The sequence below is a fragment of the Garra rufa genome, chromosome 6, assembly GCF_049309525.1.
Source record: "Garra rufa chromosome 6, GarRuf1.0, whole genome shotgun sequence".
Taxonomy (NCBI): Eukaryota; Metazoa; Chordata; class Actinopteri; order Cypriniformes; family Cyprinidae; genus Garra; species Garra rufa.
The window spans coordinates 26489776-26516216 of record NC_133366.1 but is presented as its reverse complement, the minus strand read 5'-3'; the positions used below and the strand labels follow the sequence as shown (position 1 = coordinate 26516216).

General features: G+C 37.2%; 1 protein-coding gene across 6 annotated transcripts in view; it reads right to left on the bottom strand.

Moving 5' to 3' along the window:
* rims1b (regulating synaptic membrane exocytosis 1b) overlaps nucleotides 1-26441 on the bottom strand; it is a 95585-nt gene that overhangs the window by 57024 nt on the left and 12120 nt on the right. For 4 of the 6 annotated variants that reach the window (XM_073842219.1, XM_073842223.1, XM_073842220.1 and 1 more), the window contains exons 2-4: nucleotides 20204-20417; nucleotides 13261-13281; nucleotides 169-437 (exon numbers count right to left, since the gene is read on the bottom strand). In XM_073842219.1, the coding sequence (XP_073698320.1) occupies nucleotides 169-437; nucleotides 13261-13281; nucleotides 20204-20417 (504 nt within the window). Of the gene's footprint in view, nucleotides 1-168; nucleotides 438-13260; nucleotides 13282-20203; nucleotides 20418-21051; nucleotides 21225-26441 lie in introns of those variants that run through there. The other 2 variants (XM_073842224.1, XM_073842221.1) reach the window with 2 other exon arrangements.

Here is a 26441-nt window from a genome sequence, read left to right as displayed (position 1 = left end):
TGATCACAAGACAAGACATGAGCCATTCCTAGTTGGAACAATACATAAAAGCATAATTCAGTTGAGTGCCACCAGTAAATATGCACTTCTGCATTGATCAGTGGAGATACTAAGAAATGTAATTTAGGATTGGCATGTGTGTAAATCGTGCAAAGTTTTTTGGCCTACTTTTCTCGTGGCGGTTCACTGCGGGAGCGTGAGGCGGGCATCGTATCTGCTCCCTTGGTAGGATCACCAGAACCAGCGCTGGGTGGCAGAGTGTCGTTATTGACCGGAGCCTGTGATCTGGAGCGCAACTTCCTGTCCTTCTCCAACTCAGGGACACTGAGGGGAGCGCCCACACTAAGAGGCCTCCCCCCAGGCCCTGATGAAAACCATTCTCCTGATTTAGTTAGGATTTCCTGCTGTTTCCTGCACAGGTTACATACCCACATCACCTGCATAGACAAATACAAGTGTTATTAAGGCAAGCAGAGATTAAAGATCATTGTAAATGATCAAGATGTATAGTACAGCTAATATATTCGGCTTCAGAATACTAGATATTTTGGTTTCACATTATTTTGATGGTCGCTTTAACATTCTGTTGCCTATAAGTAACGTTGCACCTACTAACTTTCATTAGAGTGTTAGTAGAGTATTAGTAGACTGGTAGGGTTAGAGTTAGAATAAGTTGACGTACTTTCAAAGTTACTTATAGTCAGTAGAATGTCTGTTGGGAGAACATCACAATAAACAATTAAGCAGACAGTCTACTAATACTCTAATGAGAGTTTGTAGACAAGTAGGTGCAAAGTTATTTATACAACAGAATGTTCAAAAGGGATTTTCAAAAAATTGTGTTACCGATTGTTTTAAACATTATTTTACAGTATTTTAAAAACAACATTTAAAATAAGACCAAGAGACAGACAGACATAAACACATGAATCACAAATATACACTACATCCACACATCCACACATCAAACATTGGACTTTCGTTGGCTATATTAGCGAGTGTAATTTTGATCTAGCTATTTCTTTGATCAACAAGCAAGGAATATGAACTGACAATGTTGAGCAGGTGTAAATATGAGCTGGAATACTACAGAAACAAGTCGACCCACACTAAACAACAAAGCCCTATAAAGAGTTTATTTCAAGTCAGTCAGTCTGCTTCTTTATGATAGTTTCCTACACCTGCTGGATTGCACTAATTGCTGTTGGAAGTAGAAACATCACCACATAATTTCTTACTGAAACAGGAAGTTAGGGTGGGAGTGGGACATATTAAAAGAATATTTACTAACAAACACAAACTGAAAGCCAAAAAGTTTTAAAGCTCTGAATTCATAATGACCTGAAGAACTGTGTGATCCAATAACTGGTGGTTTACAAAGAGCACAGTTATTTTCTATCCTTGTTGTAGTTTTCAAGACACTCAAATTAAGATAATATTGTCTTACTATCCATTGAAAATCCATGCTACCAAAACCTTCTCGCATTAAAAAGTATTGATCAATGCACAAACAAAGCTCATCAAATATGGCAAGAATCAAAACTATCGAAATATTTGCTTGATGCATAAGAACAAACCTCATTGGTTCTTGTAAAAGTTCAAACTTGCCTGTATGATACAACCTCACTGGCTCTTGCCCATCAAACAAGCATGTTTCAACCTTCAATTTACAATTTTTGATGTGCTTGATGCATGTATGTTGATAAATGTTTATTAAGCCTAATTTAAAGGGATAGTTCACTCAAAAATGAAAATTCTGTCATTATTTACTTTTATTTACCAGTAGGTGAAGACATTTTAGAATATAGTAGTTTTTTGTGGTGCACAGAAAGCGCTCCAGTCACTCCAGAAAATTAAAGTTTAACCATTGGGGTAACATGGAATATTTGCATTAAGTTTTACCACCTTTCTGGGCCTTTGAAGTGAAAGTTACTTGGGCCATCAATGGAGGGACAGAAGCCTCTCAAATTTAATTTAAAGTCTCTTCAATTGTGTTCTGAGGATGAACGACAGTCTTAGGGGTGAGTAATTAATCATTTTTGGGTGAACTATCCCTTTAAATCTGCTCATCATATAAAGCAATTGTGTCTTTTCTATCAATTCACTACTTGATTCATATGGATTCTTTTATAAACTTTTTAAAGTGTCAAAGTTTGGTTGTGTGGACTTTCAGTGTACAGTAGGGACTGAAATGTGTTAGGTTAATTAAAAATAAGATAATCAAAGTCTTGTGGGTTTGGTCAGTAAATTAGTTTTTGTGTAACTTTGTGAAATTTGTGCAGAATACAGAGCAAGGCATGACACACAACAGCCAGAAAGACTGGCTGACGGTAACTATACCATGGTTTTACTACATCTGCTAACATGCTAATTAAAATATCACTGCTAGAATACTAATAATAAAAATATAAATAAGAAGAAACCAAATGAAATGTTACAGTGGAGGTTAACTCTGCTGAACATCAAGTAACAAAAATCAGCCATCCTTTTTCCTCATCTGGTAGATTTTTGAATTGCAAATGCAGAAGTTATTATATCATCAGCCTCATATTTGTCAATCTGCTTCCTCCCATCTCTTTCCTTTTCCCCAATGAAGCCCTATTATTGAGCCCTGTAATGGTTCATTCATGAGATGGATGGCTGAGGCTGCCTAAAATACCTCCGCCGACACCATTTCTTCACTTCCTCTACCCATATTTCTCCCACCCTCTCTCTTGCACTCTCTCCCTCTCTCTTTTTTTTTTTTAGCTAGCCAGCTAGACAGGCCTGATCTGACATGATTAGCGGGAATGCTAAATCAAATGAACAGCTCTTGCCTTGACAACAAGTTCACTGCTTTAAAAGCACAGAGGTCCAATTTATTGATCTACCATTAGGCTCTTAAAGCACCCTTAGAATGACAGTAAATCCACTCCTATTGTAATACCTGACGCCTGTCGTGGCTACAGGAAACATTTGGTCGAATGGAGAAGAACCTTTTTTTTATTACTGAGGCTTGGAAAGGAAGCCAAAGGTCTGTGCGATACAGAACTGTGTAAATCACATGCACATCCTGCAACCAACACTGCATGATTTATCGATTGGATGAATGGTGTGAGAACGGAAAAGCAGACATCCTCCAAAAAGCCTGTAACGTTAGTCATCTTTCGCGCCTGAAGAGTCGCAAATGGGTTATGAAAGCAAGAGCTTATACTATACACGAAAACAGAATATTTTGCGGATACAGATAACAGATGCGGCTAAAAATGCTTTGTTTAGATTTTTGTTTAGCTTGACTTCTAACAGTGACAAACTAGCTATTCATGCTACTCACATGGTGGCGTCCTCCTAGATAATGGATCCACTCTCACATGGTCAACCTTCAACTCCATGAACATCCAGAAAAAATTTCTTTGGAGAATCGCCAGTGCAAGATATACCTCGCATTTCAGTGTTGACCTGATCTTAAAGAGGAGAGAGGCTGTTCTAGGACGGGGTGGATATGAGGGAGAGTGAGAGAGAAGGGGCGAGAGAGCATCATGGCCTGATTGGATCCAGTTGGCATAGCTCCAGCATAATCTGAGGTAAATCAGATGTGCAGAGGCCCACAGCTGTCAGCCAGCCAGAGAAACACTCTCAGGAAGGATTAGCAATCCCTGCTAATCCCACCGCACTATTGCTAGCCCTTCCCATTATTCAATCCAGTGACGAGACAATGCTGCTTGTGCTCTTCCTCTCAACGCCACTGCAACACTAATCATAAAAAGTTGGACCACAGACTTTTAGTCTGTCTTCATTGAAAACTATGATATTTTTTTAATGATAAACAGAAAGATATTCACAGATCATGAGCAGAATGGTTTGAGTAGGAACAGAGAAAATCAAAAGCATCAAATAAATATGCTTTGTAAAACATTACATGCGTAGATGGCTAGATTAGTCATCACTAGTTTTGTGCAGTCGAGGATGGGTAAAATAATCCAAGGCTTTAATCCTTGAATTAGATCGAATTCGAGCTGTACGCACAATGGAGGTTTTATTTTTTATTTATTTTTTTTCCTCTAAAGGCCAGTTCGCAACAATATCCAGGGCAGCTAAAGCCATTAAAGCCTCTCATCTTGCAAAGGCGTGATTCTAGAGCCCCTCTCCCAGCAAGAAAACTGAGGAGAAAAGGGAAATAAAACATTTCAAAATGTAGGCCACTAAGACCTAGCCATTGTTATGAGAGAGAGAAAGAGAGATTAAATCTGAGAGAGGGCTGGAACAGTGGTTTCACTGTATTCCTGAATAGCATAAATAGGATTTGCTTGTGCAGGGAGATCACTAGTAACTAAGTATCAGAAGAGCCCATGAAAATCAGACAGTAAACAAGTATAATTTAATTTAACTGCAGACCTGAGGTCAGCACATATGGAGAGAGAGAGAGACGGATGAGGAATGTTGTGTGTGAGTGTACATTTACATGAGTGTAAATACAATCTCTACTGTTCTCTAAGCATAAGTGTGCCAGCCACCCCCTTCTTTGGTGAATACTGTTCTCCATGGTAACCAAATCAGTGAAAGGAGAGGAGATGTACAGAGAACAGTTTGAGTCTTCAGTACAGACAGTCATGAATATCACAATCATGTGCCCTTTTTATTTCCTTACGAATAGTTAGAAACTATACTATTTTTTTTAAAGGTAAGTAACAAAAACTGTCACAATTGTTTAATTCTATTAATGTCTGTAAATCAGTTAATTACCCCATGATTTATTTACCCTTAAGTCATCCTAGGTGTAAATTACTTTTTCTTTCAGATGCATACAGTACAATCAGCATTACAGTTGTCAAAAGTTTACATACACCTTGCATAATCTGCAAAATGTTAATTATTTGACCAAAATAAGAGGGTTCATACAAAATGCATGTTATTTTTTTATGTAATACTGACCTGAATAAGATATTTCACATAAATTATATTTACATATACAGTCATGGCCAAAAGTTTTGAGAATTACATAAATATTGGAAATTGGAAAAGTTGCTGCTTAAGTTTTTTATAATAGCAATTTGCATATACTCCAAATGTTATGAAGAGTGATCAGATGAATTGCATAGTCCTTCTTTGCCATGAAAATTAACTTAATCCCGAAAAAAAACTTTCCACTGCATTTCATTGCTGTCATTAAAGGACCTGCTGAGATCATTTCAGTAATCGTCTTGTTAACTCAGGTGAGAATGTTGACGAACACAAGGCTGGAGATCATTATGCCAGGCTGATTGGGTTAGAATGGCAGACTTTACATGTTAAAAGGAGGGTGATGCTTGAAATCATTGTTCTTCCATTGTTAACCATGGTGACCTGCAAAGAAATGCGTGCAGCCATCATTGCGTTGCATAAAAATGGCTTCACAGGCAAGGATATTGTGGCTACTAAGATTGCACCTAAATCAACAATTTATAGGATCATCAAGAACTTCAAGGAAAGAGGTTCAATTCTTGTTAAGAAGGCTTCAGGGCATCCAAGAAAGTCCAGCAAGCACCAGGATCGTCTCCTAAAGAGGATTCAGCTGCGGGATCGGAGTGCCACCAGTGCAGAGCTTGCTCAGGAATGGCAGTAGGCAGGTGTGAGCGCATCTGCACGCACAGTGAGGCCAAGACTTTTGGAAGATGGCCTGGTGTCAAGAAGGGCAGCAAAGAAGCCACTTCTCTCCAAAAAAACATCAGGGACAGATTGATCTTCTGCAAAAAGTATGGCGAATGGACTGCTGAGGACTGGGGCAAAGTCACATTCTCCGATGAAGCCCATTTCCGATTGTTTGGGGCATCTGGAAAAAGGCTTGTCCGGAGAAGAAAAGGTGAGCGCTACCATCAGTCCTGTGTCATGCCAACAGTAAAGCATCCTGAGACCATTCATGTGTGGGGTTGCTTCTCATCCAAGGGAGTGGGCTCACTCACAATTTTGCCCCAAAACACAGCCATGAATAAAGAATGGTACCAAAACACCCTCCAACAGCAACTTCTTCCAACAATCCAACAACAGTTTGGTGAAGAACAACGCATTTTCCAGCACGATGGAGCACCGTGCCATAAGGCAAAAGTGATAACTAAGTGGCTCGGGGACCAAAACGTTGAAATTTTGGGTCAATGGTCTGGAAACTCCCCAGATCTTAATCCCATTGAGAACTTGTGGTCAATCCTCAAGAGGCGGGTGGACAAACAAAAACCCACTAATTCTGACAAACTCCAAGAAGTGATTATGAAAGAATGGGTTGCTATCAGTCAGGATTTGGCCCAGAAGTTGATTGAGAGCATGCCCAGTCGAATTGCAGAGGTCCTGAAAAAGAAGGCCCAACACTGCAAATACTGACTCTTTGCATAAATGTCATGTAATTGCCGATAAAAGCCTTTGAAACGTATGAAGTGCTTGTAATTATTTTTCAGTACATCACAGAAACCACTGAAACAAAGATCTAAAAGCAGTTGAGCAGCAAACTTTGTGAAAACTAATATTTGTGTCATTCTCAAAACTTTTGGCCATGACTGTAGTCCACAAGAGAAACTAATAGCTGAATTCATAAAAATGACCCCGTTCAAAAGTTTTCATACACTTGATTCTTAATACTGTGCTGTTACCTGAATGATCCACAGATGTTTAATTTCTTTTTTTTAATGATAGTTGCTTGTGAGTCCCTTGCTTGTTCTGAGCAGTTAAACTGCCTGCTATTTGATTTTTCAGCATTTTTGCGTATTTGAACCCTCTCAAAAAATAACTGAGATCTGATTCTGAGATCCATCTTTTCACACTGAGGACAACTGAGGGACTCATGTGCAACTATTACAGAAGGTTCAAACACTCACTGATGCTTCAGAAGAAAACACGATGCATTAAGAGCTGGAGAGACTTTTTGAATTTGAAGATCAGGGTAAATTTAACTTATTTAGTCTTCTGGGAAAACATGTAACTATCTTCTTTGGATTCTGAAGAGCAGTTTTACATGAATTGTATTTTTAAAAAGAAAAAATAAGGACATTTTTTTTATGATGGACTTTATTTTGCTTCAAAAACTCGACCACAATTCACTACCATTATAAAGCTTGTAAAAGAGCCAGATATTTGTATTTAATATAACTCCGATTGTAACTGTCTGAAAAAAGAAAGTCATATAGACCTAGGATGGCTTGAGAGTGAGTAAATCATTGGGTAATTTTCATTTGTGGGTGAACTATTGCTTTTTGTGATTCATTTGTGGCATTTTTCATATTTTAGTATGTATTTACTGATAGATGTTAAAACCTATTCAAGATAGATTTTTGTTCTATTGCTCAGCCCTAAAGATAGAAACATAAAACATAAATACGTAAATACAATGATATGACTAGCTGTAGAGAACAAAAGCACTGGCATAGGTTTGATACTAAAGAGAAATGAAGGCAGGTGGGACAGAGAGGAATAAGGCAGTCTATTGAATCTGCAGTGGTCTGGGGAAAAGGACTGGGGCTCAACTGTGCTACTTCAGAAGAAATGGGTTATGAAAAATAACTGCCTTCCTCTCAAAAACTGACAGATCTGCTGACACAGTCTCCATTGCACACCCCAAAGAGAAAACTTGCTCATACATCACACAAAAACACACACACAAGCACACGCACAGCTTGGATCCAATGAAGCACTCAGGGGAATTTTAATATTAAAGCATACAGACACCTGTGACAGGCTGCTTTGGCTGTCAGTACTAGTTTAAAGAGGTCATATCATGAAAAACCAAATTGTTCCTTGATCTTTAGAAAAATATTGTATCATAATTCCCAATATTTACAATGCCCCATTCTGTTTCAGAAAATATCCTATCCGTGCACTTACAGCTGCCGCACATCAATCTACGGAACAGACTCCTAAAGGATTTTCACATTTTCTTGGCTTGCTCTACTACTGAAAGGAGGAATAGCATGTGCGCACATCAGCATTTGTGCACGCCGTGTAAACAGAACAGGGATAAATAGAGTCCCTAGCCAGCTGCTGGTCAGAAGGGAGGTGTTACACTGGTATATAAAACTCACTCCTTTCCCTAACAACATGGCTAACAGCTAAGCTAAGCAGTTTTTGCGCTTAAAGGCTGTTAGGAAGAGATTGCTTCTTTATCTTGTTAGCGAGCCACAAGCATGTTGCTCGTGAATCATCTTTGCATTAGCTTTCCAAAACATTTTCGCGAATAATTTTAACATACTGTGTAGTTCAGGTACAGGCTAAATGCTAGTCCAATCATCTCTGTAATTATTCACATCCTGATGGCTAAAAGCCACATTTTAGTTTTTTACGCATACATGCTAAGGTATGCATCCAGTGTGCAATGAAAAATCAGCAAGCTGTAAAAAAATATTTTTTTGAGGTTGTAACTAAAGGTTGTGTTTAAATGTTTTGCAAGAAAATATTATCTCTAGTCTATTTACTTCAAAATGTCATGTTTAACCCAATGTTACATGAGGTTTCTTTGTAATTATCTGTAAAAAATTTCTAGCAATTTCAAAAATGTTTTTGTCAATCCAAAGTCAATCCTACATCTTTTTTTTCAGTGTAGAATGCGCATATTGTACAGTACAAAATTATTTTATCCCCTGCTGATTTTGTACGTTTGCCCACTGACAAAGAAATTATCAGTCTATAATTTTAATGGTAGGTTTACTTGAATAGTGAGAGGCAGAATAACAACAAAAAAATCCAGTAAAACGCATTAAAAAAAGTTATAAATTGATTAGCATTTTAATGAGTTAAATAAGTATTTGATCCCCTATCAATCAGCAAGATTTCTGGTTCCAGGGTGTCTTTGATACAGGTCACGAGCTGAGATTTGTTGCACTCTCTCAAATTCTCCACCATGGCTAAGACCAAAGAGCTGTCCAAGGATGTCAGGGACAAGATTGTAGTCCTACACAAGGCTGGAATGGGCTACAACACCATTGCCATGCAGCTTGGTGAGAAGATGACAACAGTTGGTGTGATTATTTGCAAATGGAAGAAACAGAAAATAACTGTCAGTCTCCCTCGGTCTGGGGCTCCATGCAAGATCTCACCTCGTGGAGTTTCAATGATCATGAGAACGGTGAGGAATCAGCCCAGAACTACACAGGAGGATCTTGTCAATGATCTCAAGGCAGCTGGGACCATAGTCACCAAGAAAACAATTGGTAACACACTATGCCATGAAGGACTGAAATCCTGCAGTGCCTGCAAGGTCCCCCTGTTCAAGAAAGCACATGTACAGTCAAGCCTGAAGTTTGCCAATGAACATCTGAATGATTCAGAGGAGAACTGGGTGAAAGTGTTGTGGTCAGATGTGGTCAAATCTAGCTCTTTAGCATTAACTCAACTCGCCGTGTTTGGAGGAGGAGGAATGCTGCCTATGACCCCAAGAACACCATCCCCACCATCAAACATGGAGATGGAAACATTATGCTTTGGGGGTGTTTTTCTGCTAAGGGGACAGGACAACTGCACCGCATCAAAGGGACGATGGACGGGGCCATGTACCGTTAAATCTTGGGTGAGAACCTCCTTCCCTCAGCCAGGGCAATAAAAATGGGTTGTGGATAGCTAATCCAGCATGACAATGACCCAAAACACACGGCCAAGGCAACAAAGGAGTGGCTTAAGAAGAAGCACATTAAGGTCCTGGAGTGGCCTAGCCAGTGGAGGGAGCTGAAGGTTCGAGTTGCCAAAGGTCAGCCTCAAAATCTTAATGACTTGGAGAGGATCTCAAAGAGGAGTAGGACAAAATCCCTCCTGAGATGTGTGCAAACCTGGTTGCCAGGAAACGTCTGACCTCTGTGATTACCAGCAAGGCTTTTGCCACCAAGTACTGAGTCATTTTTTGTACAAATACTTATTTTACTCATTAAAATGCAAATCAGTGTATAACTTTTTTTGAAATGCATTTTTTCACAATGATCAGTGGGCAAATGTACAAAATCAGCAGGGGATCAAATATTTTTTTCCCTCGCTGTATGCATGAGTATTTTAATTCAGTAGGTTTGCTCGGTAGCTCACACGATACAGTGTTGCACTTAAGCTCCGGTACAAACCCTGTTTAACTACGGTTCGACAAAACAACTCAAATCCGCATAATGAAGATAAAATAGCATGGCTGTATCAACAAATATGTTTTTATATAATTTATATCTTTTGCATTTGTTAGCACTATCGGGTAGGTTTAGGGTTGGGTTCGGTGTAGAGAGTATTTCCAACACAATACAGCATTAACCTTTAGCGACACTCCCTGGATATTTGAATTCTGAACAGCCACAATACGTACCTTAAGCAATATGTACCTGCACCAATGTAATAAAAACATGCCACGGTCACGTATTAAATGTGTGCTTTAGCACCACTCTCTGGATATTTCACTTTGGAATAAGGTACATAATCATGGTGTTGCAGAAATCTATTAAGAGGCAAACTGGACAACGATGAAACTTTTTACTGTGCATGAGTCAACCACCTGTATTAGCGTATGATATCAAATGAAATATACATTATGCATTGGGCTATACGCATAATGAATAATGTACATGTACAAAACATACTTTGGGCTTACTGTTGGAAAAAAACCCTTCAACATGAAAGCTGAGCTCTTAAACCAAAATGGTTAAATGATTAGTTTGCTCCTGAATTAAAATATTCTGATAATTTACTCTCCCCAATGTCATCCAAGATGGACATGTCTTTCTTTTTTCAGTCAAAAAGAAATTAAGGTTTTTGAGGAAAACATTACATGATTTTTCTCCATATAGTGAACTTCAATCAGGATCAACAGGTCCAACTTGCTGTTTCAATGCAGTTTCAAAGGGCTCTACACAATCCCAGCCAAGGAATAAGGGTCTTGTCTAGCAAAACGATCGGTCATTTTCTAAAAAAAAAAAAAAAAAAACATTTCAAATGTATATATTTTTAACCACAAATGCTTGTCTTAGCGCATTATGTAATCATGTTAGAAAGGTCACGCATGGTTAGTTCTTCATCTGTGTACTCTGGTTCAAAAAGCTACCTAAAAAGCTATCTTATGATGAAAACGTACCTGTGGGAACTTTTTCGCAAGACACAAAATATGTACCAATAAGTACATACCACTAGCCTGGGTTTTCCCATGCTGCCTTGCACGCAGCGCGATTTTATTCACGCTGCTAGGCAGCCTGGAGTCCATGGACCAAATTTTCACCTCAGATAGGGAACCAATCACAGAACGGGGAGGGAGCAGCAAGACGATGACGTCTTCTATGCGACTCGCCGAAGCAGTTTGTTTATAACTATGGATCCAGCATGGCAGCAGATGCGAAGTTATCTTTCGATGCAGCCTTAGATAATGTTCTAAGTAGTTTAGAACGCCATTGTGTACACACAACTCTCTGACTTTTCGTCTTCTTCCTTGTCGAATTTCTGTCGCTCTACATACATCATCCGGTATAACTGAAACGATTGGCTATGAGCTACGCACAGGCGCTTTTGATAGACATTCGTAGCGCCCAATAAACAGCTCTGGGCATTCGTAAACCATGCCTCAAATACGAGAAAATGAACGTGGTTCCCAGACCACAAATTATGACGTGGTTTGGCGTTAGCCAGGCTAACATATCACTGCAGTTTCCAACAGAAATTAACACTAGAGGGAGTAAAACAGCGAGCACTTGTAATCATTTTCATACACAGTTATGATTATAGCTCCATATGTTGCGCTTTCCAGACATAATAAGCTTGCTTGGTAGCTCAGCTGGCATGGAATTGGATTTAGGATGCAGAATATTTGGGTACGAATCCTGTGAAAAACATGACTCATTATAAAAGAGCTGAAAGATGAGAGATCGAAATACAAGTTAGAATGGCAAGCTTGCGATTTTACGTCATATTTGCTTTTGTTCATGTACTACCGGGTAGGTTTGGGTGTATTGCTGATGATATGTCATTTTAAAACGTCACGGAACATTAGAGTTATAGCGGGGTGTTAAAGTTATAGTTATAGCATGCTGTGACATGTACAAAAACAATGTCACATAAAACATACCATATGTACATTCATCTGTTGTTTTTTTCCACTCTGTGGACATTTCACATCGAATATGTCATGAAACACACACGGTGGTACGTATTCTTGTGAAAAAGTTCCTACAGGTATGTTTTCGTCATGAGTTTAGGTGGTCAAAAAGTTAGCGTAGGGTGAAAAACTCATCTCATTTGGGTCGGTACTTCCGCCTATGTCACGTGTGACCTTTTCAATATGATTACGTAATGTGTCAAGCTAGTGCAAAACAAGCATATGTGGTTAAAAAAGTATATACATTTTTATTTTGTTTTTACAAAATGACCACTCATTTCACTAGATAAGATCCTTATTTCTCGGCTGGGATTGTGTAGAGCCCTTTGAAGCTGCACTGAAACTGCAATTTGGACCTTCAACCCATTGATCCCCATTGAAGTCTACTAAAAATCCTGGAATGTTTTCCTCAAAAACCTTAATTTCTTTTCAACTGAAGAAAGAAAGACATGAAAATTTTAGAGGAAATTATCAGGAAATGCTGGAGTGAACTAATCATTTAAGTACAACCTCACATGACATTCAGAGATATATGCTAAAAAAAACAAAAAAGGAAGGATATTTTATTTTTTAACAGCATAAATTCAACACCATTACCAGTCATTCAGAAAGAGACAACAAACACAAACACAGCAATAAACACAGACACCTGACAGGAAACACATCACACACATAAAAACGCACAAGTCGCAAGTGCCCACTGGAGTGCAGGGTAAGTATTTTTCTCTGAGTGCTTTCATCAATACTAACAAAGTGAATTGTGACTATAGCATTACGTGCTAGAACCTTGAATTTTAACCTTGAACTTTCACCCCGTGGCATGCCTATTGCAATCCCAGGGCACAAGCAGGTGCAGTGAACATGCACAGATAAGCATTCTCTCATCACTGGTAGCACTTTAAGTGAAAGGGAATCCATTCCACATACGGAATACGTCACTGCTGAAAATCATGTAAATGCAGATTACATAATGCTTAAGTTAAACCCATTTGACTAAAGAGCAACCAGTTGTGAGACATCAATATTCCAACAAATCCAAATACCCTATTCCCCTAACCCCCTTGCTGTGGCAACGACTTCGGCATCCCTGGTGGTAGCAACAAGGAAGGGAGGGGGATGGGGTTCAGCCAACACATGCTAGTTTCGTATTAGCTGGCTCTCATGAGGAAAGAATCGGTGTTGCCCATGCAGAATCTACAAGACTCAGAATGTCTTACCCTGTCTTTCCCTATGAGACACTTTGCATGAACAGAAGACAAATAATGGGCGCAATATTAGTCAAATTGTCTTTGTGCTCAATACAGCAGAAAAAAATGAACTGAATTTTACAACACAATGCCATGACAATGCCAGTACATGTTAAATAACCTTTGTAACAGTTGTAGAAATGTTACAATACAAACCTTTAAATAGCTAAACTGAATGTTACCTTACCATATACCACAAAATACTATCAAATATCTATTTTTTGCAAGTAAACACTGAATTACTGTACCATTTAAAGTAAACAACAAATGGACATTTCCCAGATGTCCATGAATGACACATCACATATGGTTTTATTTTATTTAACCCTCATGTTTTGACCCATTTGAGAATTTCCTTTTTTCCTAAAAATGCTAATGTTATTACATTGGACTAAAAATTACTGACTTTGCTCTCGTACTTTTTGGTGTTACCAGTAAAAAATTACCAACCAAAAAACTGCTTATAAATATCTTGCTATATTATGCCATATTATTCACCAAATCTTGGATACAATCTTTTTTTATCAACTTTTTTTCTTTTAAGTAGTACAGGTTTTGAATTTCTTTTTGGAACTGGTTGATCATAGGCTACAGTTATCGGTGTTTATTTAACTTCTTATTGAGTGATAAAAGAATTGTTTGTGGATATTTTTGGCAATGTTCACTCAAAAACTGAGGTGCGTAAGAAATAAAGATTTGGTATTAATATAAAACTGAGGTCAAATGTTTGCATACACCTTGCAGAATCTCCAAAATGTTAATTATTTTAGCAAAATAAGAGGGATCAAACCAACTGTTATTTTTTATTTAGTACTGACCTGAATAAGATAATTCACATAAATACAGTGAATATAAAAAAACTGCTAAATTGATAAAAATTACCCCGTTCAAAAGTTTACATACACTTGGTTTTTAATACTGTGTTGTTACCTGAATGATCCACAGCTTTGTTTTTTTTGGTCCTAACAGTTAAACTGCCCGCTGTTCTTCTGAAAAATCCTCCAGGTCCAACAAATTCTTTGGTCTTTCAGCATTTTTGTGTATTTGAACCCTTTCCAACAATGACTGTATGATTTTGAGATCCATCTTTTCACACTGAGGACAACTAAGGGACTCATTTGCAACTGTTACAGAAGTTTCAAACGCTCAGTGATGCTCTAAAAGGAAACACTATGCCTTAAGAGCTGGGGGATGAAAACTTTTTGAATTTAAAGATCAGGGTAAATTTAACTTAATGTTAGTACTAAATGCTTACTGATGCTCCAGAGAGAAAAGCAATGCACTACGAGCCAGGGGTGTAAACTATGAAGTTTACACCCCAGAATGAAGATCTTACTTTGCCTTTTTTCATTTAATATTGCCCTTCAGAAGCTACAGAAGATATTTCCATGTTTCCCAGAAGACAGAATAAGTTAAATTTACACAAATAAATTTACCAAATTTACCAAATTCAAAAATCCTAATGCATCATGCTTTCTTTTGAAGCATCAGCGAGCGTTTGAACCTTCTGTAATAGTTGCATATGTGACCCTCAGTTGTCCTCAGTGTGAAAAGATGGGGTAACACTTTAGAATAGGTAACACTTATTCACTATTAACTACGACTTTTCCCTTAATAAATTCCTAATTTGCTGCTTATTAATAGTTAGTAAGGTAGTTGTTAGGTTTAGGTATTGGGTAGGATTAGGAATGTAGAATAAGGTCATGTAGAATAAGGCATTAATATGTGCTTAATTAGTACTAATAAATGGCTAATATTCTAGTAATATGCATGCTAATAAGTCGTAGTTAATAGTGAATAAGTGTTACCTATTCTAAAGTGTTACCAAAGATGGATCTCAAAATCATATAGTCATTGTCGGAAAGGGTTCAAATACACAAAAATGCTGAAAAACCAAAGAATGTGTGGCACCTGAAGGATTTTTTTCTGAAGAAAATTGGGGCAGTTTAACTGTTCAGAACAAATAAGGCACTCATGAACAACTATCACTAAACAATAAAAATAAAAACACAACTGTGGATTATTCAGGTAAGAACACAGTATTAAGAATCAAGTGTATGTAAACTATTGAACAGGGTCATTTTTATGAATTCAACTATTATTTTCTCTTGTGGACTGTATGTAAATGTCTTTAATGTGAAATATCTTATTCAGGTCAGTACTAAATAAATGCATTTTGTATGATCCCTTTTGTTTTGGTAAAATAATTAACATTTTGCAGTTCCTGCGAAGTGCATGTAAACTTTTGACCTCAAATTTACAAGCAATTCTTTTGTGGACGGTTATGTGTATCATGTTGTTTTGTTTGGTGTTTTGTTTTTGTATAACCATTTGCACTGTCTATATTCCACTTTCAATGAACTCTGAGTCATCATGATTCATCAGGCTTTCTACTGTGCCACCTGTATTATTAATTTGGTGGTTTTCAGTATTATGAGATAATTCAAGTAAGTATATTTACATTATATTACTGTTATACTGTTATAAGTTGTAAAACATACAGGCACCAATATACCATCCCGTAAAAACTGAAACATTGTCACAGGGTTTTTACTGTGAATTTCTGGCATCCACAGCTGCCAGTTTTTTTTTCTATAAATGTAAAAAAAAATAGCTTATTAACTTTTTTACTAAATGTTTTGCAAGAGATTCAAATCACTCTCTCACACACATGTACAGTACATACACAACTTCTTATAGTAGCAACAGAAATGGAATTAGTCCATTCAATCCAGTGATTGTGCACATTCAGACGTAACACAGTTTCCTCAAATCACATTAGCAGGGCACACAGCAAAAAGAAAAGAAAAACTCTAACCACTTTATCCTCCTTGAGTCATGCAGTCCAGGAAGCAGAGAGCGAAAGACAAGCAAACAGAGATAGTAGGGGAAAGGAGGAGGGTTGGAGGTGGAAGGGAAAAAAAGTGTGAAATTAAAATTGAAAATAAATGGTGAGAAATGGAAAGAAAGAGTGTGTGAAAAAGAAATGGGGGGAGGGAAGAGTGGGAGGAAAAAGTGTTAGTGAAGCAACCGGGTTTTCTCTTGTGCGTCAAAACAGACATATGCATAGAGAGTGATGAGGGCAGTCAAAGATGCTTTAATAATAGTAATTTTAATACATCTAAAATGTTATCTGGGTGATCAAAGGTTTGTTTACTATACATAACAACAGACATGTCCAGCAATGGTCATGTATGCCTCTCTGGTAGAAATGAAATGTGAGAACAGAACTGACACCTCTAGACATGTTCTCCACTTAAACCAAAAACACAGATGAGGGGTGCAAGCAACCTCACAGGATGCTTGTTCAACACTGTGAGGCCTCGCTGAATCTGTGCCTGTGCATCATATTTGTTGACAAATTGTGTTTGATTGAGGATGGATTTGTCTCTGTCATGCCCCCAACAGGCAAACACAAAAACTACAGCTGTGCTCTGTTACAGCCTTGGCCTTTCAGGGTATTGATTGAATCTGGGTGCTGGCTGGGAGAATTTGACACCAATTGATCTTTACCGTGAGAATTATCAGTAGGAAAACAAGAAATTCTCCGAAGAAAATCTTAATCTTGACCATTAAGTGGATATGACGTTTTTATTAGCATAAATGCGAGTCTGAGTGATCAAGGCTGGGCAGAAACCCTTGACAGGATGAACTCTGGCATACACACCTACACATACTCTACCTCTGTTTTTTTATGCACGTGTATATATAGTAAAATAGAGTATAAAAAATAGTTCACCCAAAAAGGAAAATTACCCCATGATTTACTCACCCTCAAGCCATTCTAGCTGTATATGACTTTCTTCTTTCAGACGAATACTGGTAATGGTAGTGAAGCTATATAATGGTATTTAAAGTCCTATAAAGTGGATCCATCCATCATAAAGAAGTACTCCACACGGCTTTAGTAGGTTAAAAAAGGCCTTCTGAAGTGAGTAGTGTAAGCGCCGATGAGAATATGCTAGTCTTGCGAGAACCAAGTTTTGTTTACTGCAAAGGAAAACCAATATCTTTTTGGCTTATTTCGAAATCCTTCGACATTTTTCTTTACAAACCCTTGGTTTGTACTTATAATTCGTAACTGGTGTTTTGTTTCACCGCGTTTGCCTTCATCCTACGTCATCCCCTGGAACACCAGTCTCTCGTGTATGCGTTTACCACAGTTGGTGGAAGTTAGAGATTATGGTTTATGAAGTTTTAATTATGGATATTTTTCGTACACCAACACATTGTTTCACGTTAGAAGGCCTTTATTAACCCCCCAGAGCTGTGAGGAGCACTTTTTATGATAGATTAATGCACTTTATTGGAAATCTCAACAGCCATTCACTGCCATTATAAAGTTTGGAAGAGACAGGGCATTTTTTATATATAACTCTGATTGCATTCGTCTGAAAGAAAAAAGTTATATACAGCTAGGATGGCTTGAGGGTGATTAAATCATAGGGTAACCATTTTTGAGTTAAGAATTATGGACATTGCAATATGGAAATTCTGGCTGATACTAAAAATAATTATTTTCATTTAATGGCTGGTAACTGATATACTTAAGTTAATTGAATTTAGGCATCACAGCATGTACACTTTTAAAATAAAGGTTCTAGCATTGATGGTTTCATTAAAAACGTTAAGATCCACAGAATCTTTCAATTCAAGAAAATGTTAATAGAAAAAGTTCTTTAGATTATTAAAATGCCCTTCACACTAAGGAAAGAATGGTTCTTTTAAGAACTGATCATTGAAAGGATCTTTGAGGAACTAAAAATGGTTCTGCTTTGCTGCAAAAACTGTGTTTTGGAGCTATAACTTTTAGGAGTGTTCATGAACAGTGTACAGTATGAAAGATAGATTAACATTCCTTGAAACTACTGAAAATACAGTTTGAATAAGACAAATAAGAAACCTCTGGGATGCTGTTAGATAATTCTTGAAAAAAAAAAACAGGTTAGTTCAGGGAGTTATAAAAGGAAGGTTATGTGTCTAGTCTGAAACAAAATTTACACATGCATATAAAATCATTAATAAGGGTTGTATATTTTCATGAAAATAAACTAATTTTTATGCACAAGCGCATGTTAAATGTGCATCAAATCACTCTCATGCTTTTAAAGATTCGACTAAAGTTCAAATGAAATTGAAACATTCTGTCATCGATTACTCATCCTCATGTTGTTCCAACCCTATAAGAGTTATAAGAGTTATTATAATTATATAATGATAATTAAGACAAAACATATTTTAAAATAAAATATATTTTTAAAGAAATCAGAGAGATTTCTGTCCCCCCCAAATTTATATATGGTCAACAGCAGCTCAGCAGTACTTCTCTGAAGCACAACAACAAATGGGAAACACAGAAATCTCTCAGGTTTTATTAAAAATACTTCATTTGTGTTAAGAAATTCTTATGGTTTTGAAACAACATGAAGGTAAATAATTGATGACAGAATTTTATTTTTGGGTAAACTAACCCAATGAAAGTTCTAGACGATGATCTGAATCTTAAAACAGGCAGAAACAATTAAAGGGTAGTTCACCCAAAAATGAAAATTCTGTCATTAAATACTCACCCTCCATAGGCAGCAAGGGTCCTACCATGGTCAAGGTTCAGAATGGTACCAAGAACATCAACAAAATAGTCCATGTGACATCAGTGATTCAACCATAATTTTATGAAGCTATGAGATACTTTTGTGCACAAAAAAAAAAAAAAAAAAAATGATCGCCCTAGCGCCACTTTGGAGAGTATCACGATGCATGCACAAGCTTCTATCTGAATGTAAAGCACAGGGCCAGTGTGTTCTATGTCAACAGCACCATGTGCATACATTGTTTACATGCAGAAGAAAGCGTGCATCATGATACTCTCCAAAATGGTGCTGGGGTGACGCAGAGGAGAAGAATTGTTGAATAAAGTCGTTATTTGCACACAAAAAGTATTCTCATAGCTTTAACAATGTCCTTACTACATTTCTGTGCCTTGACCGTGGTAGGACCCTTGCTGTCTATGGAAGGTCAGAGAGCTCTTTGATTTAATCAATAATATCTTAATTTGTGTTCCGAATGTCTTATGGGTTTAGAACGACATGAGGGTGAGTAATTAATGACAGAATTTTCATTTTTGGGTAAACTAACCCATTAAGTATCTAATATCAGTGTAAAATCACCACTACTGACCAATTATGAATAGGCTGCCAATATACTGTGCATCCCTGATGTAAACAGCATTATAGTGTTGAGCTGCCATAATATACTTTATGTCATATTAACAGTAAATACAAAAAAACTGCTTTTAGAGCTCCACTGTTACTATTCCTTATTGAAACTCTAAGATGGACTATATGTGACAGTAGGGGACCTCACCCAGCTGGGCAGGACGGAACTAAGGCAGATTGTTCCTCAGCATGCCCAGTGAGATGAGTCCATTCTCAGGTAAGTCACTCTAGAGGAGGGCGGGCCGTCTTTAGAGACAGCAGGCAAGGATGAGATCCTAAAATAGACCCTCGCATGTTGTGCTGCTGGAAACGGTCCCACACATTACCCTGCTGGTTCTTAGCAAAGTCAATGAAGATTTCACTCAAAGAAACAGTCTTTATAAAGCTCAGAGGAGCTGTGGGTGGTTCGGATTCGCAGTCCAAATCTGAAGACTTGTGTGGATAGGAGAAACTCAGATTAACTGTTTGGATTCTGGATTTGGACTCTGAATTGTATGGTTTAAACAGATTCAGCAAATTCCCCATCAGGGAATCAACCAAACAACTGATATGTGGTTACAAACAGAACAGAAAAGCAAGCATAATAAAACAAATGAAATATTATAGTGAAAGTCAATGGAAATGAAGTCTACAGTGAGAAGACAACATGGAGGATGAGTGGGAAAAAAAGCAATGAAAGTCTCGCAGCGGGTTCTTACGTTATTCGAGCGCAGCGACACTCTTCCCCCACAGCGGGCGCAGAACTTGGTCTGGCAGTAGGAACACAGATGCCCACAGCCATCTGCAAACTTGGTCTTACGGCAGATGCCACAGGTAGGTGCATCATCTTTATGGACAGCCTGCTGTCGTTTCGTTTCTGCCCCAATCTTCCTCACCTGCTCCTTATAACTCTCAAACTGCTGGTGCAGTGTCCTGACAGAAAATAAAAAGGGAAGAAAGAGAGAGTGTTGTTAGAATACAGTGTTATTACTGTTTTAATGAACATCTTGTTGACATATATGAACCATCTGGATGATGGACAGCATTTAGCACGAAATGCGTCATATGGTGCATATCAGTTCATATTCAAGTTGATATATATAAAATACTTCATCTGAATTGTAACCTAACTCCACTTTGTTTGTCTTCTCCCTTCACTGGAATGAAAATAAACTGTTAATGAATTGCCAATGAGGCGCTGCTGTCTGCTTTAAAAAGATGGGGCTTCGTTCCAGAAACATTTCTCAAAGGAACAGCACATTAGCATAACAGTTCTCTTATAGCAAGTGGTTAACAGCTCTAATGACCACGGTAAAGACTTTAAGCTATTTAAAATAGATTCCCCTGAAAAAAAAGACACAGCTCATTGTAAATTGTGAATTCTCTGCACGCATTTCTTTGTAAAAGTTTCCTCCAACACATGTTCATCCTCACCTTCTACTCAATGCCCCACCGTTTTGTTCAACCCTATTACAATGTCTGTCATATGAAAATCTACATTGGTTACACTGCAGTACAAAACGTTCTTCAAGAAAACAAAACTGTGAAAGCAAGTGCAAAGCATCACCTCTCTTTGTGGCGAACAGCCATGATCTGCAATTTCCTTTCAAAATCCCAAACCTGCATAAAACAGCGACTCCAGAATCCACTGAAACTCTCTAGCAAAAGCACACTTCCCACGACTTCTGGTCTTCATGATTGTAAATGCTAGCGTTCTCTCTTGCTTGACCACATTTGCAGTTTCCCTTCTGGAATCAGACGGCAGACTGCAGTCCCAGGTATCTGGATGGAGGTTGTGACTTTGGGGAGTCTTGGCCAGTGATGCTATATTACGCAGTCAGGATGAAGCGCTACGTGGGAAGTCGAAGGCGTGGCGACAAGGATGAATCATTGGCAGAGAAATCAAAGAAAAGAAAAGTGACCTTTTTAAGGTTATGGGTGGATCTGCTAAAGGAGATCTATGGACATTTTACGTACATTTATACACCCATATTGACTCAGGTTGGCAAACAGGTCTTCTAAATAAGATGGCAAGACAAAAATGTGTATGGATTTCCAGAAGAATGAAGATTCTGATTATGAAGTCATTATTTAGGTAAGTAATACAACCACTAATGGATAAATTTTAAGTTTACTAGTTACATTTGAAGATATTGACACTGTTGTGGTAGAGAAAGTTGAATCTGCTTTCAGGTCAATGTCTCAGCTGGGAACAGCTGTCATGGTAGCAAAGGACCAGGTCTCCAGCCATCATGGAAACACAAGTAAGCCAACTCAACACCTCTTAAAGAAACAGCTCATCTTAAAATGAAATTTTTTTTGTCATTGTTTACTCTCTCTTATGTCACTGTCGTTCCAAACCCTTATGACTTTCTTCAATAAGATATATAAGGTGAAATTATTCTTATAATTATCCTGGCCAATCTTTTCCATAAAATAAAAACTGCTATATAGCCTACTAAATCATACTCAGACTTAATTCTGGAAACAATGGAACCACATGGGAGAGAACTGTCAGGAGATTTATTTCTTAGTATAAAAGGGGACAATAGCACAAGAGGAATAATATATTATTGTTTTAAGTGTGAAAATATAGCAGAAGTAACACTGACGTTCAAAAACAATGGACTTGTGAGAAGGCTCCTGAAATAATCAGGTCTTCGTTTTAAGTTTTTATTTAGTGATAAGTGAACTTTTGCTAGAAAAAGAGCAGGAGAAATGCCATACCATGTTTCAAAGCCGGCAAAAGCTATGAAAAGAGTGACACTTTATCTCATAGAGTACGACACAGCCTGCAAAAGTGTCATGCATGGTTGTTGTCACCACTAGAATTACTGTATCCAAAACACGATAAATAAATTTTCTTTTCCAAGGTCCATATTTACAAAATATAGATTCTGGGAATCCATACTCTGGTCTCAAGAGACCAAGTCAATCATGTTGGATCCAGAAGTATCTAAAATGTTCTGGTTTTGCTAGAGGAGGAGTATAGTGAGAAGTGCCTGGTACCCACAGTGATGTTCAGTGGTAGTAAAGCTCTTATATAGAGATGTATAAGTGCTGAAGGTTGAGGGAGTTGTGCTTTATCAATGCAGTCACACACCACTGTGTGATGTAATACAAAAAACCGAAACTGAAGATGCCCTCTTCTCATTCCCTGAGTTGTTGGGCATTTTTAAAACATGACAATGAAGATATTAATTCTCCACAATCTAATATTATATATAAGTAAACTAATCCTTTAACCAACCCCCTAAAGTGTGCCATGAGTGTGGTGGTGGTGGTGGGGGGGGGGGTAATTCAGAATGAATAGCGGAAAATCTTGTGATATGATTGGATAAGACTGGTTATGGTCTGCTGTGATTGGTTCATGTGATAAATCCCGCCTCCTGTGTTTGTGCACATTCCATGTTCGTCAATGAGCCTGAATGAACAATATAATGGGAAGACCAAGCGGCAACCTCCCGCTCTCTCTATTGAAACCAACACAGAAGTGACTTAAACTGCAATTCATCGCTAGAGACTGGCTCCAAAAGGGAGTCAATCCCATAGACTCCCCATGTTAAAATGCCCAACTTTACAGCAGAAATGCGATGACGCGATTCCAAGATGGCGACGGCTGACTCTCGCCCACTATGAGCTTCAAAAATGCTCTTCAGAAACCTACGGGTGACGTCATATTTTTTACAGTCTATGGGGAAGACTAAAGGTAAGTAAACAACTCGCACTCTCACATACTTAGATATAATCACTTTGTCAAAATAAGACTTAAAATGGCATGAAAACGCAATCTGTGGGAGTTTTTAATGAGTAATCAGCCTGTTAAAATTTATTAATTAATTTTTTTTACCAATTTGGCATTTTTCTTGAGAGGACACTGGAGATATAGCAGGAAGCAAGTGGGAGAGAGAGAAGGGGACAGGATAGAAAGGTCCATAAGGCGGGATTCAAACCCGGGACACCCAAAGCAAAACGGCGCCACATGTCGGTATGCTGCCCACAAGGCTATCAGCACCAGCAGTCTCTGTTTATGTAACTAATATTTACATGCTTTAACGACTGAACAATTTAAAAATAGTTGAAAGTTAACTATTAAAAAGAATAGCTGAACATAAGCTCACAAATGAAATATATTGTTTAAATTGTTACTGCCTTGAGTTATTATTTTGGAATAAAGGTAAAACACTTAAAACACTATGAACTGTTGAGATTGACGAGATGAGATTCATACTTGGCTTTGATAAATAGAATATTGATTACATTGTTTTGTGATAAAAATATAAAATAGATTTTTTTTTCTTCTTTTTTTTCTGAGAGTGTAAATAATGTTTATTTAACCAATAAAATGTGACTGGGACACAAATTAACATTTGATTAAAAAAAAAAAAACTGTGGACTCAAAATCAACCAATTAATGCTGTAAAATTAATTTATTGCGATTAATCACATCCACAATACATTTGTTTGTTTACATTATATATGTGTGTTTACTGTGTATATATTTGTATGTATATATAAATAAACCCACAACTATGTATTTAAGAAATATATGTACTATATATATTATATAGTGCTAAGCAATGATTAATCGTGATTAATCGCATCCAAAAGTTTTCGTTTATTTAATATGTGTGTACTGTATATATTTATTATATATAAACACACACACATACAGCATATATTTTGAAAATGTACATGTATATATTTTTATTGATTACTGTTATATATAAATGTATTTAATATATAAATGTAACATTTTTTCTTAAATATATATATATATATATATATATATATATATATATATATATATATATATACACATACATACATACATGTGTATTTATATATACATAATAAATATACACAGTACACACACACACACACACACACACATTATGTACACAAAAACTTTTATTTTAGATGCGATTAATCGGGATTAATCGTTGCCCAGCACTAATATTAAAATTATATATACAATTATATTTAACAATTATGAACAAATTTCCAGTGAAAGTCCAGGAAAGCGATAAGTCACACGTTTGAAATGACATGAGGGAGAGTAACTAATAATGAGACTTTTTTTTTTACCAAAATGCTCAAGTGTAAACATTAGAGGCTAGAACTATAGACTGGAACTGAGAACTATAAATCCTGAATCTTGAAATGCACAAATTAATTTTCAGGTTTAAATTACATCCTGAATTGTTCTGTGTTTTAATGATTCAAAGTTAAAAAGGTTGCTGATATGGCTAAATATAGTATCCAGTGATTTAATTGGTTACTTGGCTGGTCACTGGACCAAAATAGAACACCAATACAAGTGGACATCCATAGATTCTGTTAGAACAGACTAAGGTTAGCTCTGAGGGTTGAACTTCGGTCTTTCTACACCTTCCCAAAAGGCAAAACAAGTCTTAAATAGCTGCTTAAAGGGATAGTCACCCAAAAGATAAAAACTCACTCTCAAGTTGTTCCAAACCTGTAAGAGTTTCTTTCTTCTGCTGAACACAAAAATAGATATTGCGAAGAATATGGTTAACCAAACAGGTACTGGTCCATTTTCCATATTATGGGAAACAAATGCTATAGAAGTTGGGTGAATAATGTAAATGATGAGTGAGCTATCCCTTTAACTCCAAGGCAGCCTCTGATTATATCACTGTGAGGTATACTTATAACTTTGTAACTTGTAACTTAGCTGTGCTAAATCCCAGGAGCAGACCAAAAAAAGAAAATGTATTTGGGACTCCAAAAGACAAGAACACTCTTTTAAAACATCAGGAAACCTTTGAGAACTTTGAGCTTTCCTTCAAGTTTGTTGTGTGGCAGTAAATTCCTTGTGGGATCAGAGATCACGGGGATGACCTCATTCTGCCAAGAAAATAAGACACAACAAAGGGACACCCAAATACTTGACTGAAATATAGTAAACTTTTAACATCAACTTCACTAAAAACATTAATAATTATTAAACATTTAGTTCCAGTGTTCAAATTGGATTAGCTCAATGGCATTACAAAAGTGCTAGGATACAGTGCAACCGCAGTGGGACTTTTCATTGTTTGTATCAATCCACTTCTGTTTTACATGTTCCAGATAGACTCTTAGGGCATTGGTAGTGGGGATTTTTCACTAAAACTTTTTGCAGGTCATACTGCTACAACAGTAAGTGGTGACAAACTGACAGTCTTCGTGACTGAGTCATTGAATCATTAACTCCATAGATGCATTCACACAGTCATTCAATTTAGGAACAAAACAAACTGTTTTTATGAGTGACTCATTGAATCACTCACTAAAACAGATCATTCTAGGGCTGCACAATAAATCAAAAATGCTTATAAAGATATAGCTTAGTGTAATTTTCAAATTAAATTCATTTCGTAAACAAAAGTGACTAGCTAAGTAATACACTGAATCATTCATTCAACTGACTCATTCATTCAGAGATGAGCAATGGATTGACTTTGCTTTTTCTGGTGAATCAATCTATGATTCAATACAAGAAGTTTCAAAGTGCTTATCGGACTGGTTGAAATATACAGGATTTTTCGAGAGACGTGTGTGTCACATTCTTTAACATTCCATCTGGAAACAAAGATGCCATGATGTGTTTACAAGTGTGACAATGAGCGCTTATCAGGATCAACTAAACACTAAAGTATGTGAAATATGTGAAGTTCGAGACATAGGCTCTTTAAAATACGTCCAAGAGTTGTACACATCGGTCTGTTACTGTGGGGATGTTTCCACATTTCCTAAACATGACGCAGCACAAAACGAAATGTGATTTGCTGCTTTACCTTTCAGTCACATGGTCGTCTTTGGCCATTAAAAGCGGCCAAGCTTCCCAGACCTTCTGCCATAAGTCTGAAGGTCTAGCTACGCGAGACCATATATAAGCAATATCACACTCACAATAGTGTGAAAACTATCACTTGTGTAATATTGTTTAAT